Below are 17,379 nucleotides of genomic sequence, written 5' to 3'. Positions count from 1 at the left end.
AATTTCTTGTTTATCATATCTCTTCCTTTCTTCCTTTTGAAGTGTTTGAGGACGGAAATGCTGTGATGATCCCATAGACCCAGACCATGGTCACCTGCGGATGCTTGCAACTGTTCAATGTGGGACTTGTGCACCATTACACAGGACAAGTAAAAGAAAGTCGCGACTTTCAAATAGTTGAATTGTGTGATTGAAAGTAGATTGCCATGCTCAGCGATACAGGACAAGTAAAAGAAAGTCGCGACTTTCAAATAGTTGAATTGTGTTATTGAAAGTAGATTGCCATGCTCAGCGATAAAATGGTTGCTTGTAAAAATAAAATGTGCAAACAATAATCATTGTTGACACGACACGTACTGGAGATGAGCGTACTTGGGTCATAACTGTGCCTGCATATATATGCAACTATTCAAGACGATGTACACTTAATTCCCCTTAGATATATGAATGAATGTTCTGCCCATCTCTAGTCAATTAGATTTATTACCAACTCAGTTCTCAATTCTTCCCTTTAACTGGACTTCACATAGTACGTAGCAAGCTGTAAAATATCAATTTCACCCTTCATTGGAATCTGCATTTCAAGAATCGTGAAACCATGATCAGTTTTGATCACTTCAGCAGTTCAGCTGCATAAGCAATACTAATTAATTGACACTGGAATGAGGCTCGATGTTATTATACGATGAAGTGATTGTACAAAATAGTTAGTGCACTTCATGCAATATATATATCATCTTTATAACCTTCGACAGAAAACTTCACTGCAGCTCCAAGAGCGTTTCAGTACCCTACAAGAAAAAGGTCTTTAGTTTGTTAGTCCGATAAGCAGCGTCTTTTTTTGTGTTCATATATAGAGAGAGCTATTCTCTGTTTGCTACAATGCAACTTCCATAATCATTACTTACATGGGTGCTGTACTACGTTGGCAATGCTGGTCCTCGTTGTCCTTGATTAAGCTTTTGTGAACCTTTGAGCATCTTTTTTTGGCCCTCTCTCTTTCGTTGTTTTCATTCTCAAATAATAAATCTTGGCTATATCGTTCCACACTTGCATCACCCTGCTGAATTGAGGACAATGACAACCACCTGTGCTTTGGGTTAGTGTCTTTCGTTGTATCTGTTATAGTCGAGGGGTTCCTCTCTCTAGCCGGTGTTGGCTCATTTTTAGAGTCAGCGGACGCGATCCTATTTCCCTGTGTTAAATGTCCAGAAAAGGGTAGGATTTGTTGCAGCCTTGTTGTACTTGCTTCTTTTTTGTGAGATGGACGTTTATCCTGAGATATGTGTGTGTCCCCTTGCAACCTCAGAGGCCTTAAACTCTCTGATGCAGCCGAAGATTTTCGACTTCCACTGCGGTGCATCATAACTTCAGCATTTTGGTTGCACTGGGATTCAGCTGCTGGGAAAAATAGCGCAGATTCCTCATGATGTTGTCCACAATAACCACATTCTTTCTCCTTTCTTTTGGGGTTCGATACACTTGTGCTTTCGTCTGTTTCAATCCCTAATGGTTCTAGGCTCATATTGACAGTAACAGGACAGCCGAGAGCTTCTTTCAAAGCGTTTGCAATGGATTCCTCAGACATCTGAGCTGCCAGCTTGTCTTCTGGTCTCTTAAACATTAAATGCACAATGGCGTTTGCTGTTTTAGAGTTTGGAACGAACAGAATACATCAGTAAGAATACATTCAAGTAGACCCCAACTCGTGTGATGACTAAACTAATAGTTTGGAAGAAATGAAACTAAATGGGAAAATGTGTCTCACCACTTGATAAGGTCAACGATGCAATCTTCCCTTGGTGGCACAAGAACTCTTTCACATATCCATCTTGTATCCTCTCCAGCACATTCAGCCATACCTCTTCCATGTTGCCAATCTGCCCCAAGTTGGGCTCTTTCTTAACTTTTCTACTTGGGCATCTTTTGGTCTTTGAGTTGCTTCTACTGAATGTACTTAAATCATTTGTAAGGATACCTGATTGCTCTGAAGCTCTGTCAATAGCGTGTTGGCACTCCCTGCTTCTTCTATGGTGGAAGAGTTCAGATATTCCACTGCTCGGTATGTGTATCAAGTTATGTTCACTTGCAGCTTCGGATTTACCATCTGAAGGCAGAAAAGACCAACAAGCCACCAAAATCAACTGTGTTTGGTTGTATATGCATAGGAGTGGAAATTTTCTCTAATTGACCATCAGAATTTCTACTGTAGAAAAAACTACCTGCAGGTATTATTATGTCCCTGGGCAAGACAATGCCGCTGGGGGTTCTGTTGGAGACATGCTCTGATGCAATTTGCAGTAGTGCAGCAACAATCCAGTTAGTCTGATCACTTGAAGAACTGAGTTGCTTCTCTGTTTTGACTAGCATTTTTAAGGCACTAGACAATCTATCAGACTGATCATAAGCTGCAGAATACATGAGACTAGCTATGAGAAACGGTTGAATCGACTTGATCACATATGGTTTATGATGCTAACTGCTTACTGAGTTTTGATCCAGTTCTTAATAGTCTCTTATCTTTTGATGATCCGGCTGATGATGTCGTTGCAGTGGCAGCAGCCCCCGAGAGGATATCTGTAATGAGAGATGCCAACTGGGATAGTATTGATTTCGGTTGAACACCAGATGCAATCAGCTCCCTTGTTGATCTCACAGTCTTGATGGTATCCGCAGATAAGACTGTAGTAAGCAAGTCGAGTAGTTTATTGTGCGGCACCAGACCTACCTGTTAAGAACAATGTTAAAAAAGAATAGCCCAAAAGAAATTTTCAAGAGGATTTACAGTGAACCTTCTACTCACAATTTGTTGAACCATGGTGCTTGTAATTCTTGATCCTAGTAGAGCCAACTGATCCAGTATATTTTCAGCTTCTCTCATGGATCCATCTGCCTTGGAAGTTATTAATCTCAATGCTTCTCGATCAATCTCTATTTCCTCTTGAGCCACAGTTCGTGCAAGCTTCAGAATGATATCCATGCCTTTGAGCTTTGGAAAACAGAACTTCTGGCATCTCGATGATATACCTTTAGGCACCATGTTTACATCCTCAGTTATCATAACAAAAACCATAGTTGAACTGGGTGCCCTCTCCACTATGCTCAAAATTTCCTCCCAGGCTTCCGGAGTGAGTGAATGGCATTCTTCAATGATGAAGACCTTGAAACCAGTGTCTATCTGTGTGAATGTTGTGCTCTGGATAAGTGTCCTGATCCTTTCAAAACCAGTTATTCTACTCCCCGAGCATAAGTCCATGATATAAAGGCTTCTGGTGCAGCCTCTGCAACTCCAGCAGGGTTTGGTATGTGTACTAGATTCGCAATTTAAAGCCATAGAAAATATTCTAGCAGTGGATGTCTTACCGGTACCGCTAGGTCCATGGAAGAGATAGAGTGGCGCAAACCTTTCCTTCTGAACAGCATTGGAGAGAGCCTTCACTAAAATTTCATGTCCAGCAATGTCTTCAAAAAGCTTGGGCTGATACTTGCTGCTCAGACTTGTCGATGAGTGACACTGAACTTTTTCATGACTACTATTGTTACTGCACTTGCTTTGGCAATTATGGGAACTCAAGCAATTAGAACTGGAACTGATTTCGGAGACTTTGTTCTCACTTGTTTGACCGTTTTTGTTTGGTGTATCTTCCTCACATACCAAGACTTGGTCCTGCAAACATTTTCCTTTTGACGATCGCTTAGAAGCACCATCAGTGGACCTCCTCCCTGTTGGGTTGATTAGCTTCTTTGTTCTGATTCCCTTGCGAGTCCTTAACCACCTCCAGGAAATACCACGGTCATGTCGAGCCTTCAAGTTTGCCAATCCACCCTTTCCCAATGGATATGTGGTCATCTGACTGAGAGATGGAGCAAGGTCAGAATTCTCACGCAATGAACCATACTCCTTACTCAATAAAGATTGATACAGTGTTGCTTCCAGTGTGGCATGTGTGAATTCTGCAGACAAGGACAATGATGATGATCGGTGATATGGACACGCAATTGAAGACTGATCCTCATTAGGAATACTGGAACAATTTGCTAAAGAGCTAGAGTGTTTCTGTTTCTTTTCTTTCACTGGCTTTCTCTTGCTACTTGTGTTAGCAGTGCTAGTAGGATAAGGATTTAGCTGTGTCTTTGTCGCATTTTGAGTAGCCATCAGACTTCGTTGCAAGTTTCTGGATGATTAACTAGTGGTCGGAGATTCGTCCACAACTTATATAGGATCAGCAATTCAGCATAAAATGGCAACATGTGGTTCAACGCAAGGTAATATTTTGATTGTTTGATGAAGATGTGGCCGGCCATACTAAAACCAATTTTTATGTGCTACTGATGGTGGCCTGTCATCTTGGCGGTGGGGTTCGGCCCTGGTCTCGGCCGGCCATCTTCTAAAGCCTTATAAGTTAACCACCTCACTAACTACATACATCTTCATCCATTATTTTAGACTCTGATATTGACTCTACATATGTTTATTTATTTAGTAGGTGCTCGTTAGCTATTATATTTTAACTTAATTGACTTGAGAACATACTGCTGCAAGCCTCCCTCATTTGAAAAGGAGAGTTGGAGAACAAACTCCAGGAATTCAATATATTTTCATTCTCTATATCTGTTTTCTTATCTCATTTTTTTTTTGTTCTCTCATCTCTTGTGTTTGTCGTCCATTTGGTAGGTGGTTCAAAGGTTCTTTGTTATCTAAGAGTGGTTGATAGAGACGAGTTTGGAGTCTATAGAGTAGGAATCTGCAGGAGGTAAGGAAGAGGTAATCTTATTTTTTTTTTTTTCATTTGGAAGACTTTTTTTATTTTCCTTCTTTTTGTCTAGGTCAATTTTCATCACTGAAATCATTAATAGGACATCACTATTCTGAATCTCCGAGGACATCAAAGTTTTTTAACACCACCATGGACGTCCTTCTTATCAGAACATGACATGTGGACCATAATTCTTTGGCAAGGAACCTCACTGAATTTCCAGTAAGAACACTAGACTTGGCCACCTCTCGACTACATTTCAGTGAAGCGTCCCCTGAATTGATTGATACTGAGTGCATCCTTCTACAGTGCATTGTGGATGAATGGAAAGCCAACAAAATCACACTTCAAGACATGGAACTCTTAAATCAAAGTTAGTGAACTTGTACAACTTTGTAAGAGAATAATTTCTTATGCAAAGTATACTCAACGTCTCCCATGGAGCCACATCATTCCAAAATTTGATAAAAACGTTACTTTTTAATAACACATGGTAGTTAGTTAGTTGCAAAACATGTAGTCCCCTTGATGCTTTCCGTTTCAGCTGTCACAAGTAAAATAACGCACTAGTCTCTGCATATTATTGAGGGCAAAGCTATTTTAGGGTTTTGTTGCAAATTACTTAGGCCTTGAAATGCACAGGAATCAATTAGAATTTGTTTAAACAAAATAGTGCACGGATGGTGTGTGAGATTTGATAGAACTAGAAATGAGTCAAATGGAACCACAAACAGAAGCTGGTATAATGCGATTGAGTTCAGTCTAATTACTACGAAGGCTAATGATGCCAACCAAATGAAGTCGGCATTGGTGCAAAATAAATGTTTTCTTGAAGGTAAATGAAGACTTACAATGACATCAAACCACATATAAAAAGGGAATGAAGAAGATGACCTTCGGCTGATATTTTGTTTCAGTAGATGTTACTTTGTCATACATCATCTTGATTACTTGTGAGTTGTGACTGCAGAGCAGATGAGTTTGGTGATCTACTATTTCTTTACCCCAGGCCCCTTTACCAATAATGATAAGTTAACAACTGTCTGACATGGGAGTCAAGAAGAGTATGTTAATTCATGTTCTCATCATCCCTTCCATCATTTCGTAGGCCTTCAAGTTCGGTAAAATCACTGCTCACTCATCTTCACTGGTATCTCAATTCAAAAACTCAACCCTCACAACTGCTTATGCTATTTTATTCTTTGCTGGGGCTACTTTCAACCCATCCACCTTAGCTTTCTTAGGCACAAGTTCCCTTACTTTCTGATACAGTGTCGGTTTGTCCATTTATGTTGTTGGCTGTGCCCATCCTAAAAGTTACTGTTAGGCATTTACCAGATCCGTTAGGGCTTGGGTCCCGTTGATATATATCGTTCTGCCTAACAGCTTAGGCTCTAGGATGATAGAAGTAGTTTACAAGGCTGGCTTTAGGATCGTAGTGGTAGTTTACAAGGTACCAGAGAAGTAAGCCCGGATAGATCGTGGGTTTGAGCCTCACTGCATTGAGGAGTTTGTAGGATACTGTTCAAATGTTTAAAGTTAAGTGGTGGTTAACTATTTAAGCTTCTTGTCTATTACCTAATCTACCCTAAATCTTCCCAAGTGCGCAACGGACAAGGAACTAAAAGAAGATGCTGCTAAATGAAAACTCCTCAGACCACAGAATCAGAGACATTTTTTTCTGGTGATGTTGTTAGTGTTTCAAAAATGAAGGGAAATGCAGTCATATGATGATGCACCAAGTTTCAATCTTATAAGATAAACACACTTTTCATTTTGTTGGTATAACCTAACATTTAACAAATCTTAAATTCTGACACAGACCAAAAAGGCACCCTCAGGGTTCTTGTTGTGTAACCATATATTCCAAAACTAGATCTTTTGTTTTTATTATCAATGATTGAATAAAGAATGTTCAGCAGGTTGCTAACAACACATCTCATGATGTGACCAGTAATACCTTTTACATGCTACTTTACAGCTTTTATGAAGTCGAAGGAACTGTTGTTGGAGTTCGAAGAACTTGTTGCAGTAAGCGAGCTGCAAGACGCTGTGTGATCCCTCCAATAACACGCCCACCAAGATCGCGAGCTTCAGGTTCTTGAAGGACCTGGTCATGGACTCATGGAAATTAGACATTAGCTTAACAAAACTTTTAAAGGGGAGGACCAGAAACTATTCACTGAATAAAGACAAAGACCAGTGTAGTGTTATTTACAACCGAAAACTTATTATTTGAATATTAATATTTTTTAATAAAAACAAAACAAATAAACAAAGAAAAAATGCAAATAATATGAATTATGTATGGCTATTTATCTGAACAAAACATCTGTTGGGTTTGTGGTGCGATCTACCACCTCGTATCTTTTGAAGCCAAAATTATCTACACGGTTGCGGTCATTCTCCATTTTATGCTTTAAGTAGAATAAATAATATTAATTTTACAATCCAAAGAGTTCAAGTTTGAGTCCATATGTATGCTTGTAACTAAATAATTTCTGCAATTTGTTTTTTTTTGAAACAAAATGCACGCGTAAGTAATGGCACAAAAAAATAATTATGTTCAAATCAATGGTGTAGCAGGCTTTTCAGTCATCCCTTAAATGCTTGCAGTAAGGAGCCTATCATGATGAGTTATGGTAAGTGACAGGGAAACCACAGTAATAAAAGTTACCTGTACAATAGGCTGCAACATGGATGGATCAAAATCTTCTGACGATTGAAGAAGCCCCCATATTCTGAAAACTTGATCTCGAAGTGCGAGAATGCTTTCCTGCTCAGTCGCACTTGCTTTAAGAGGTCCTATTATGCTTCCATTGAAAATTAGAGACCTCAACGGATCAGGAATGGAATTGTAGGTATTAATCACTGAGCCTAATACTATAGCTTCAGTGACTCGAATAGCCTCTTTTATAACTAAAGTTCTTAGTTCTTCACCGTCTGGACCCAAGATTAGTTTCAGAACGGGTTGCAAAGCGTCTTTAGCTAAGAAATCCTTATCTTTCCGTCCCTGAACAAGTAAATTTTCAAGCCTATTCCACCTAGATCAAAGCAGAGACCAATTTTTTTTGCAAAGTTAATCACTGATATAGGTGAAAACTTTCACTCGGCCCAAACTGGGGACTAACCAAACAAATACTGTACTTGATTCATTTTCATAATTTGACTTACCTAAATTTGCCATCCTTGAATAGCAACTCAACAAGAGCATCTCTGAGATATGGATTGGAATCAGTGAGAAGCCTTTTGGCAAAGTATGGATAAGAAGCCGCAAGAACTTTAAACTCGGGATCAGCATAAATAGCTAATCCTTCCAGTACAGTAAGTGACCTCAAAATCAGCGCATAATAGGCCGGGACTGCAATCGAAGTCAAAAGCCAAGTTAGTTTATATAATTTTTCATTTGTAATCAGAAAAGGCTGCTAACGTGCCCTTTTAGGGCTTCCAGGACTATGAGTCTCATTGCAAGTCTTAAAATCGATTAGACAATTAAGAAATATTGCATCTCACGGTTGACTGCGCAAGCCTTTAGTATACCCTCCTACACCAACTTAAAGAACATGCAATTGCTGATCCACAAAAGAGACTCACCATTAAAAGGATACTGATATAGTACAGCACCCAAACCATCAACAATTGTTTTAAAATTGAGTTCGCTCACAGTCGAATTAAGAGCATCGTCAAAAAAATTCCGAAGTGCGGGCACAATAGGAGACACGTCTACATCTGGTGATAAAAAATCCAAAGCATAGTAATCGCGAGCCATAGCTTCATAATCTCGATTCACCATGTGAACGACATGACCTATAATAGCATATCTTGCTTCTTCTGGGGTATCACTCATCATCCCAAAATCAAGAAAAGCAAGCTTCCCCTCAGGAGTAGCCAGGAGATTACCAGGATGCGGGTCTGCATGAAAGTAACCGTACTCAAGCAGCTGCCTAAGGCTGCACTGGATACCTGTGTTGACTAAATCTAAGACTTTTAATCCCTGACTCTCAATGGCTGCTTGCTCATTTAGTTTCACACCTTCCACCCACTCCATAGTCAATACTTTTCCACTTGTATAATCCCAAAAGATATCTGGTACAAAGATGTCTTGCTTATCAGCGTATAGTTTCTTAAACCTTCGTGCGTTCTGCCCCTCCTGCATAGACCTGTCGACATTAAAGTGCAAACCAAAGACAGGAAGTCTTCTTATACATATATACCAAACCATCAACTTCTAATCTTCAATAAACAACATGTGAAGAAAGCATCACTGAATAAAATTTGAAACAGAAGGAACTGACACCTAGAATTATGTATTCTAAAAAATAAGCATATCCAGTTGTAATCACTGTAATAGTCATGACAGAGCTGACTCTTTTGACAGTATACTAACCTGCACATAATTCAGTTCTTGATACACTCTACGAGCAAATTCATCAATCAGAGCAACAACATCCGAGGTGATTATGTCAACATATTTGTTTATGAAAAAACCAATACCCCGTATCAAGTAAAAGTCCAGCCCTATAGATTCTTCAATGTTAGGTCGTTGCACCTTCACAGCGACAATTTGTCCAGAATACTTCAGCTGAGCTTTATAAACTTGGCCTAGACTGGCAGCTGCAATTGGGGTTGGAGTTATGGATGAGTAAATGGAGTCAAGAGGCATTCCCAATTCATTCTCAATACATGAAAATGCCTCTGTATCTGGAAATGTTGGCAAAGCATCCTGTTTTACAGAAAGCATTATCTTAGAACGTCACATATACTAACCACAAATCCACAAAAGTGAAAACTAATGCCTAACGTGTTATAACTATGAAAACAAAACAAAGGATTAAAACAACCCACAGGCAACACCACCCGATATATACTACCTTTCCTTTTCTTTTTGTTCCTTTTGAATTTCCAAAACAATTTCCATGGAGTTCTCACAGTATAAGAGCTTAACAGTTTAAACGAAATTGTGCAGTGAAAGAGCCATGTGCATTCCAGTTTACTAAGAACGTGAACTATAAGAGTAGTGAGACAAAAAAATTAACAGTTTAATGGTCAATCTAATAATCAGCAAATGCTGAAACATAGGGAGTCTTTTATAAGAAAACAATTGTCCCCGTGGTAGTCTCACTTTTTAAATAAAGAACATTCAGGAGATAAGATGCATACATAGAGAAGCCACCCTCAAGAATCCAGGAGAAATTTGAGAAATGCCATGGGAAATAGGTAGGGCAAGCGAAAAATGAACGAGGGGAACATCCTATGTACACTGCGTAGAAAAACTAAGAAGGAAAGTATGGAAACTAAAACACACGGAGAACCGGAACTAGCTCCAATGGCAAACTCAAAATCAACTGGCATTGTAATGCACAACTCAGACCAACTACCTAAAACTGATTATGGACTGAGTATTTATCTAAACTCACATTTGATGCATTAAACTGAGCTCAAAGTTTCAGAACAACGCTCTTAACTCAAAACACAATTATAAACTATATATATTATCACCAATTAAAATTTCCTCTTACCTGTAACTGCGAAAGCTCCTCGAGATACTCCGGCGGACAAAGATCAGGCCTGGTCGACAAGCCTTGACCAATTTTAACAAAAGTAGGTCCTAATCTAGTCAAAGTTGTCCTCAATTCAATAGCTCTCACCCTCTTATTCTCATCAATTTTCCCATTCCTATCATCTAAAAACACTTTCAATCCAAACCCACCAAGCCCAATCAATATCTTCAACGTCCTTCTCACCACCTTGACAAAAACAAACCAAACAATCAAAACCAACAAAATAACAAAACCAAAAAACAGACATGCCCACTACCTTGAGAGGTTGAGAACCATATTTGAGAGCAAGAAGCTGTGGTGTATAAACAGAAGCATTAGAAGCACGTGACAAAGCACGTGCTTCAGCTTGAAGGTCTTTAGTTTTTGAAGATACAAGAATGGAGCTTCTAGAAGAAGAAGTAGTAGGCTCTAGAACTTGTATGGAATAATTATTATTATTCTCTTCAACATTACTACTACTACTAGTACTAGTACTCGTTTTTGATACTGCTGGTCTTGTTGTTTCCACCAGTGCTACTCTTGTTCTAAACTTTTTTCTTGATCTTGTTATTTGGACTGTTGGTTTTGTTGACCATGTTATTGCGTTTGATGATATTGATAAAAGAACCATTTTTTTTTTTGTTAGTTTGAGAAATGAAGAAATGAGGAAGGGGATGAGTATTTTTAATTTTAGTTTTTTATTTTATTTTTTTCTTGTTGTTGGAGTTAACGTGAGGGATTGTTCGTCCTATCACTTGAAATAGAAGATGTGGGCGACGTCAATGTCGTCCTTAAATTTGGATCTTTTTCGTGTTTCAGGATTTTTGCACGTCTGAATGTGCCACTAGGACTATGTATTAATAATTTGTACTGATTTCAGTTGTAATTTATTTTTAGCAAAACGTTTTCTTATGCATACTTCAGTACTTGGAAACTTGGAAGGAATTAACCTTTTTTTTTATTGTAAGAGGAAGGACCACGTTCTTCCTAACTGTTCACTGATTACTTATATTGACATATTGTCTCGTTCAAACATTTAACTCGCCACCTAGCACCAACAGATACCACAGTACTACCATTTCAATATCCTCAAAGTTTTTACTGCTTTTTCACCTTGTTCTTCCCTCCATGGCACCATCCGTTCACTGTTTTTGTTTTAATGTTCTAATCATTCATTAAATTTAATTAGTCATCCATAGTTCCTTGCTCAACCAACATTAGCAACAAGCCAACAAGCACTACTTCGAGTGTGATGTGCGCAAGCCGCACACACCAAGTGAGAGCCCCTCGTGGCCTCATTTGCACATTTATGTTAGTAGTAGTTGCTGCACGGCCTCATAACTTGAAAAACTGGACGACGGGCCTATCACTTAGGTATGCAAAAACGTGTCAAACTTTTTTTCTAAGGGTCAATGTCAAGCAAAGTAGTTGTCACTCAAGTTGCTTTGAATTTGGGCTATATTCAAATACTCAAGTCCATGGCACTGAAAGATAGTGCCAGTTTTTTAATCTGAGTTTACCAAACTCCTTTCAGCTAGTCTGCTGTTAATGGTTAAGCACTTAAGGCGACATATATGAAGCAGCAATCAGCACGCTGCCTTTGAACAATATAGGAGACAACTAATCCCTGATGTTCTGTGAAACCATAAACTACGGAATAATAAGTAATAACAATCTGTAACTATTATTGAGCTTGGTTGTTAGAAGTTGCATTGGCCGGAGATGCTATAGGAATGGAGAATGTATTTTACATATTTCATAACAATTACCAGAAAATGTGTGTTTCATCTTCAATACCTATAACAATCACACTTATATTTGAATGTTCTTTTTATTTCCTAATCAAACCGGAACTCCAAGCTTAATCGCACTCATGGCTTTCTTAATTCTCTCTATTGCTGCTTGCAAAGTTGGCATTGATGCTGCGTAAGAGATCCGAATGCAACTATCATCCCCAGATGCACCTCCAGGTACAACTGCAACTTGCCCCTTATCCAGTAGATACCTACATAATGAGTCCGAATCCTTAATAGTACCAAACCCTTCAACCTCTGATCCGTAGTAAGAACTAAAATCAAGAAACAAGTAGAAAGCACCCTGAGGTTCAGACATCTCGACACCCTTCATTTCCTTGAAGCTTTTAACTAAGTAATCTCTACGCTCCCGAAAAGCTTTTACCATAACCGCAACAGTTTCACCTCCAGCATATCCAAGTCCTAAAGCAGCAACCCCAGCTTTTTGTGAGATACTACTAGCACCTGAAGTAGCTTGACTTTGAATCTTGGCACAAGCTTGAACAAAATGTGTTGGACCAGCAAGGTACCCAAGTCTCCAACCAGTCATTGCAAACGCCTTCGAAAACCCATTAACAGTCAAAGTTCTCTCCCACATTCCAGGCAAAGAAGCAAAGCTAATATGAGTAGCTGGTGCATAAATGATATGTTCATAAATCTCATCCGATAACACTAATAGCCTAGGATGTTTCGCGACTATTTTAGCAATCTCCTCCATAAGCTTTCTAGGATAAACAGATCCAGTTGGATTCGAAGGGGAACATAGAATAAGTACCCTCGACTTCTCATTAAGTTTTGATTCTAAAACTTTAGGATCCAACAAAAAGTTATTATTCAAAGATGTTTCTACAATCACCGGATTTGCATCAGCCATTCTAGCCATTTCAGGATAACTAACATAAAACGGACCAGGAATTATAACCTCATCACCCGGCGAACAAACAGCAAGCAATCCTTGAAGTACACTTTGTTTAGCACCATTACTAACTAAAATCTGATCAGGTGTATAACTAATACCATTCTCTTCTTCAAGTTTATGACATATCGCTTTACGTAACTCAAAAGTTCCAGAATTAGGAGTATACCTTGTATGCCCTTCACGTATCGCATTTATCCCCGCTTCAGCAATCACTGATGGGGTATCGAAATCGGGTTCTCCAGCTGCTAAACGGATAACAGGTACACCAGCTTGAACTAGTGCAGTAGCTTGATCAGTTATCGCTACGGTTCTCGACGGTTTCACAGAATTCACTCTAAGACTCAATGTAGTATCGACTGTAATCACATCTGGAGTGTCATTTGCTCCATTTACAGCACTCATTTTAATGGAGTTTTCTCTCAGGCATTTCTTTTTGAATAGCAAGTTTTTGGACTGGGGGAAAAATGAAGGGAGTCTGAAAAACTCGGAATCTGGAAGTGGGTATTTGAGGGACGGGTTGGAAATGCAAGAACCTTGAAGAGAAGCTGCCATGGGGAGGTTTTGGAGGTTGGTTTGGGCGAACGAGTATTTGTGGAATTTAAAGACCGGAGAAAGAGAGGGAAGTTGTTTGTGGGGGAGGGGGGATATGGAATTTTTTTGCTTTTTGGTGAAGTTGGTGGGATTTTTCTCAAGGTCTATCTGTGTGTGTAAGGAAAGAAATACACTGGTTTTAAAATTCCTATAACTCCTATTAGCCATGCATTCGATCATGACGTAATTGGTGACACGAGATTTGCATTTGTGACAAAATACTATGCATATGCTATGGGTGTGCCAATATTACTCACTAAGAAAAAAGGGAGGATTTTGAATATCTTGTGGACATTCTCCAAAAGAAAGTTACAGGTTGGAAGGCCAAGATTCTCTCACAAGCAAGCAGAACCACTCTTGTCAAAGTTGTGGGTCAGGCAGTACCAATATATGCCATGGGAGTCTATCCTCTACCAGTAAGTACTTGTGAGAAGTTGGACCAAATAAACAGGGACTTTTGGTGGAATGGCGTGGATAAATCAAATGCATGGCATACTCTTAGTTGGGAAAAACTGTGTAGAGCAAAGATTAATGGAGGTCTAGGCTTCAGAAGAGCAAGGGACATGAACACAGCAATGTTTGCAAAGCATAGCTGGAGAATGATACAAGATGCTGACTCTATATGGGCAAGAACTTTCAGCAGCTCATACAAATGGGATTGCTTTACTCAAGAAACAGTACATAAGAATGAATCTAAGTCATATTTCTTGAAAGGTGTCAAGAAGAGTTTGGATGCAGTAAGAGAGGGCTTTATGTGGTCCCTTGGTAATGGCAGTAGCATAAAAACATTCACTGAACCTTGGTTGTTACTCAATGACAAACCAATTCATCTGTCAGACTATGTCACTGACGATTTTTCTTTCACAGCAGTGGAAAGGAGTGGATATGTGAAGGATTTAGTAGTAAATGACACTACTAAATGGAATCAAGAAAGGTTAGGAAAGTTGTTTCCCAAACCAATCATGGAGTGCATCAGCCTCAAATCAGTAAGGCTAAGCAATTAAGACAAGATTATTCGGTGGTGAGAAGACAAAGGGATGCTTACAGTAAAATCAGCTTATAAGATGCTTTCAAGAGAAACAGAGAAAGGAGAATACTCGAAAAGTAATAGCAGAAGTATACAAAGAATCTGGAATCTCCAAATAGATGCTAGTACCCAACTATTTTTATGGAAGTTTTATATGGGTGGTTTAGCTACGTACTGGAGATGTGTTGTTAAGAAGAAAATTCATAGGAGATGTGAGTTGTGCTTTCTACATGAAAGAGATAGAAACAGATTATCATTGCTTCTTAGGTTGTGAGTGGTCCAAACGATTATGGATGGGATCTATTCTTGGCCAGGGAACAATGCAGAATGAAGATAAAGATGTCAGAACTGCACTGAACACTTTGCTGGGATGGGGTTTGCAGAAGAATGACTCTGAAGGCAGATATGCAAAGGCCTATGCTATTTGTCTATTGTCGAAATCTGGAATTATAGAAACAGGGTAAAGTTTGAAAAAAATGAAGCTAAACCACAAGACCTCTACAATCATGTAAATACTCATACAGAGCAAATCATGGAAGCTTTTAAGTCCAACAATGCCTCTCATAGGACAAATGCTATGATCACATTCACTTCAGCTGAACAAGTGCAGTATAAGAACTGGTATAAGATATATTGTGATGGTGCATATGAGAAGACCACAGGAAGAGGAGCTGCAGCAGCTTTCTGTAAGGGGCAAGGTGGAAGGATTGTAGGAGCAATTTACAGCAAGTTCAAAACCCAAAATACCATGGAACCAGAATGCAAAGGTGTTGAACTTGCAATTATACTGACAAAGAAACTCCAGGTCCCACAGGTAGTGATATTGGGAGACAATCAAAGTCTTATGAAGAATCTTGCAGCAGGAGAAAACACTATGACAAGAGACTCAGAAGATAGCTACAGTATAGCAGGCTTCAGGATGTTCTGAAAGAGTACCATGAGACTAACCCCTCCTTAGATTTTAAATTTTTCTACCTAACCAAAAATTGTAATACAGAAGCAAATCATTAGCTAAATGGGCCAACAAGTATGCAGGGATTAGCCCCCCACCTTCTTGGTTGTATGATTCTGTAACACCTCTCTTTAAAGTTTAAGTACATAAGCAAATCAGTTAGCTAAATTGGCCAACAAGTATGCAGGGATTAGCCCCCCACCTTCTTGGTTGTATGAAAGCTATTTTCTATCGAAAAAAAATATATACTATGGATGTCTGTCATCGCCAATTAAGGTTCAAATCGTATATTAGGTGGTTCTTGTTGTGGAACATTGGGAAAGCGAAAGCATTTTTTTTTCAAGAATTCAAAATAGTCTGAATACAAGGCAAAAAGTTTGTTAGAGACTCAATTCCCGAATACTAAATGCCCATTTGGCATTTTGGCTAAATAAAAGACGAGTCTCCTCAGTTGTTGTTCTAGACTACAAGTAAAAAGACAAGTAAAAGTTCTTAGATAACTAATTTTTTTTTGCTAAAAGGTAATTGATTAAAAGAATAAGAGGTTACAAGGAAAAAAAAATAAGAACTGTTAAGAACTGTATAGTATGGGTATCATCAGTTGTGTACCTACCTATTACATCCTACATTTAACTTATGAAACGGAAGTAAGTAGTAAAGTGGTTCTCCATATCTCGCACAAAAGGAGGTTTGTTGGTTTACTTTCTCCATTTTGCAATGCTGCTCCATGTCTCGCACAGCTATCCACACCTGTGTTTGTCTCCCTCCATGTAGCTGTAACATTGATCCATGATGTTTTCTCCCTGAGTTGCTTCCATTTTGTTCTAACCATCCAATGCACTGTGTCTTCCTAAAAGGCTTTGACTACCAATGCAGAGTCGGATTCCACCCATATATATCGCAAGTCCCAATCCAGTGCCATTTTAATCCCTTCTATAATAGCATAAGTTTCTGCCATATAGTTAGTAGATACCCTAAGGCCTCCTGCTGCTGCCCCCAAAAAGTTACCCATGTCATCCCTGAGAATCACTCCCTATTAGACAGATAAAGCATAAGAAGATTATGAAGAAGCTTCTAGAATAACAAAGAAGCTTCTAGAATAACAAAGTCAAGTCAAAGCAATTAGAGTTGTTATAGACAACTGTAATTCAGTTAGTCTGTTTCAGAGTTAGTTATGGTGAGTAAACTTGTATATAAATAGAGATGTAATCATTCATCAAAACTTAATCAAGAAGATTCAATTGTTTCTCATGGTATCAGAGCATATCATCTTGCGACTAAAAACGATCCCAATCCTCAAAACTCAAAACCTCATCAACATTGATTAAACTTCATTAATGGTGATTCAAGTTCATTCTTTCAAAGATTCATTTCGTTTGGTGATCATTCAAGTATCTTTCATCATATCTTCAATATTGAATCAAAGATAAGTTCTCTTAATTCAATCTGTATCATCAAGTGATTAGATTCATACTTATTTTCTGTGATTCGTATATCATCAAGTTATAAAGAAATCAAGCTTTTGATTTCAATATGCAGTGGAACATGTGTTCAATATCAGTTCAAGATGTCTACTCAGTTTTTTAGTAATATGGGGAATCTTGTAACAATCAAGCTCACCAAAGATAACTATGTACTTTGGAAATCACTGTTTTTACCAATTCTTCGAAGTTTTGATCTACTGGGATTTGTAGATGGTTCAAATTTGTGTCCATATAAGTTTTCTATTGATGAACATGGTGATCAAATCATCAATCCATAGTATAGTGAATGGTTAAAAAAAATATCAACACTTATTAA

General features: G+C 38.6%; 2 protein-coding genes, 1 long non-coding RNA gene and 1 pseudogene across 5 annotated transcripts; 1 reads left to right on the top strand and 3 right to left on the bottom strand.

Moving 5' to 3' along the window:
• Positions 1 to 288: 288 nt before the first annotated feature.
• On the bottom strand, positions 289 to 4,830 carry LOC147491353 (protein STICHEL-like). Of its 2 annotated transcripts, XR_015200083.1 has the most exons (8): positions 2,804 to 4,385; positions 2,488 to 2,728; positions 2,223 to 2,408; positions 1,769 to 2,107; positions 909 to 1,644; positions 747 to 791; positions 488 to 574; positions 289 to 389 (listed from the first exon to the last, which is right to left on the bottom strand). XR_015200083.1 is itself a non-coding variant. In XM_086569150.1 (7 exons), exons 1-7 carry the CDS (start codon positions 4,154 to 4,156, stop codon positions 565 to 567), a joined length of 2,910 nt encoding a protein of 969 aa, XP_086425276.1. In that variant the 5' UTR covers positions 4,157 to 4,830; the 3' UTR covers positions 289 to 564. The 2 variants fall into 2 exon arrangements, 1 of the variants encoding a protein (XP_086425276.1); XM_086569150.1 differs by having other exon boundaries at positions 289 to 574; positions 2,804 to 4,830.
• LOC147491352 (uncharacterized) lies at positions 4,631 to 5,841 on the top strand. Its single transcript, XR_015200085.1, has 2 exons — positions 4,631 to 4,754; positions 4,828 to 5,841. It is a non-coding gene; the product is annotated as an uncharacterized LOC147491352 (long non-coding RNA).
• A 780-nt stretch (positions 5,842 to 6,621) lies between these two features.
• On the bottom strand, positions 6,622 to 11,634 carry LOC147491351 (Protein kinase superfamily protein). Its single transcript, XM_086569151.1, has 7 exons — positions 10,575 to 11,634; positions 10,277 to 10,504; positions 9,145 to 9,480; positions 8,352 to 8,907; positions 7,932 to 8,118; positions 7,435 to 7,801; positions 6,622 to 6,867 (listed from the first exon to the last, which is right to left on the bottom strand). The coding sequence occupies exons 1-7, from the start codon at positions 10,926 to 10,928 to the stop codon at positions 6,742 to 6,744; spliced, it is 2,154 nt and encodes a 717-aa protein (XP_086425277.1). The 5' UTR covers positions 10,929 to 11,634; the 3' UTR covers positions 6,622 to 6,741.
• A 321-nt stretch (positions 11,635 to 11,955) lies between these two features.
• Positions 11,956 to 13,730, bottom strand: LOC147491350 (bifunctional aspartate aminotransferase and glutamate/aspartate-prephenate aminotransferase pseudogene; annotated as a pseudogene). The gene has a single exon (XR_015200084.1). The product of XR_015200084.1 is annotated as a bifunctional aspartate aminotransferase and glutamate/aspartate-prephenate aminotransferase pseudogene (transcript).
• Between the last annotated feature and the right edge of the window lie 3,649 nt (positions 13,731 to 17,379).

This window comes from Coptis chinensis, chromosome 6 (assembly GCF_015680905.1).
Source record: "Coptis chinensis isolate HL-2020 chromosome 6, ASM1568090v1, whole genome shotgun sequence".
NCBI classification, from domain to species: Eukaryota; Viridiplantae; Streptophyta; class Magnoliopsida; order Ranunculales; family Ranunculaceae; genus Coptis; species Coptis chinensis.
The sequence above is the reverse complement of the archived record's forward strand: the minus strand, read 5'-3'. Positions and strand labels throughout refer to the sequence as shown.

Excerpts from the sequence above, each read along its gene's own strand:
- LOC147491353 (XM_086569150.1), bottom strand. The coding sequence starts at position 4,156 with ATGGCTACTCAAAATGCGACAAAGACACAGCTAAATCCTTATCCTACT. Across the intron at positions 2,409-2,487 it reads AAGAACTGGATCAAAACTCA|CTTATGATCAGTCTGATAGA; the intron begins GTAAGCAGTTAG and ends TGTATTCTGCAG. Across the intron at positions 792-908 it reads CAACGTAGTACAGCACCCAT|GGTACTGAAACGCTCTTGGA; the intron begins GTAAGTAATGAT and ends TTTTTCTTGTAG.
- LOC147491351 (XM_086569151.1), bottom strand. The coding sequence starts at position 10,928 with ATGGTTCTTTTATCAATATCATCAAACGCAATAACATGGTCAACAAAA. Across the intron at positions 9,481-10,276 it reads AGGAGCTTTCGCAGTTACAG|GATGCTTTGCCAACATTTCC; the intron begins GTAAGAGGAAAT and ends TCTGTAAAACAG. Across the intron at positions 7,802-7,931 it reads TTCAAGGATGGCAAATTTAG|GTGGAATAGGCTTGAAAATT; the intron begins GTAAGTCAAATT and ends GCTTTGATCTAG.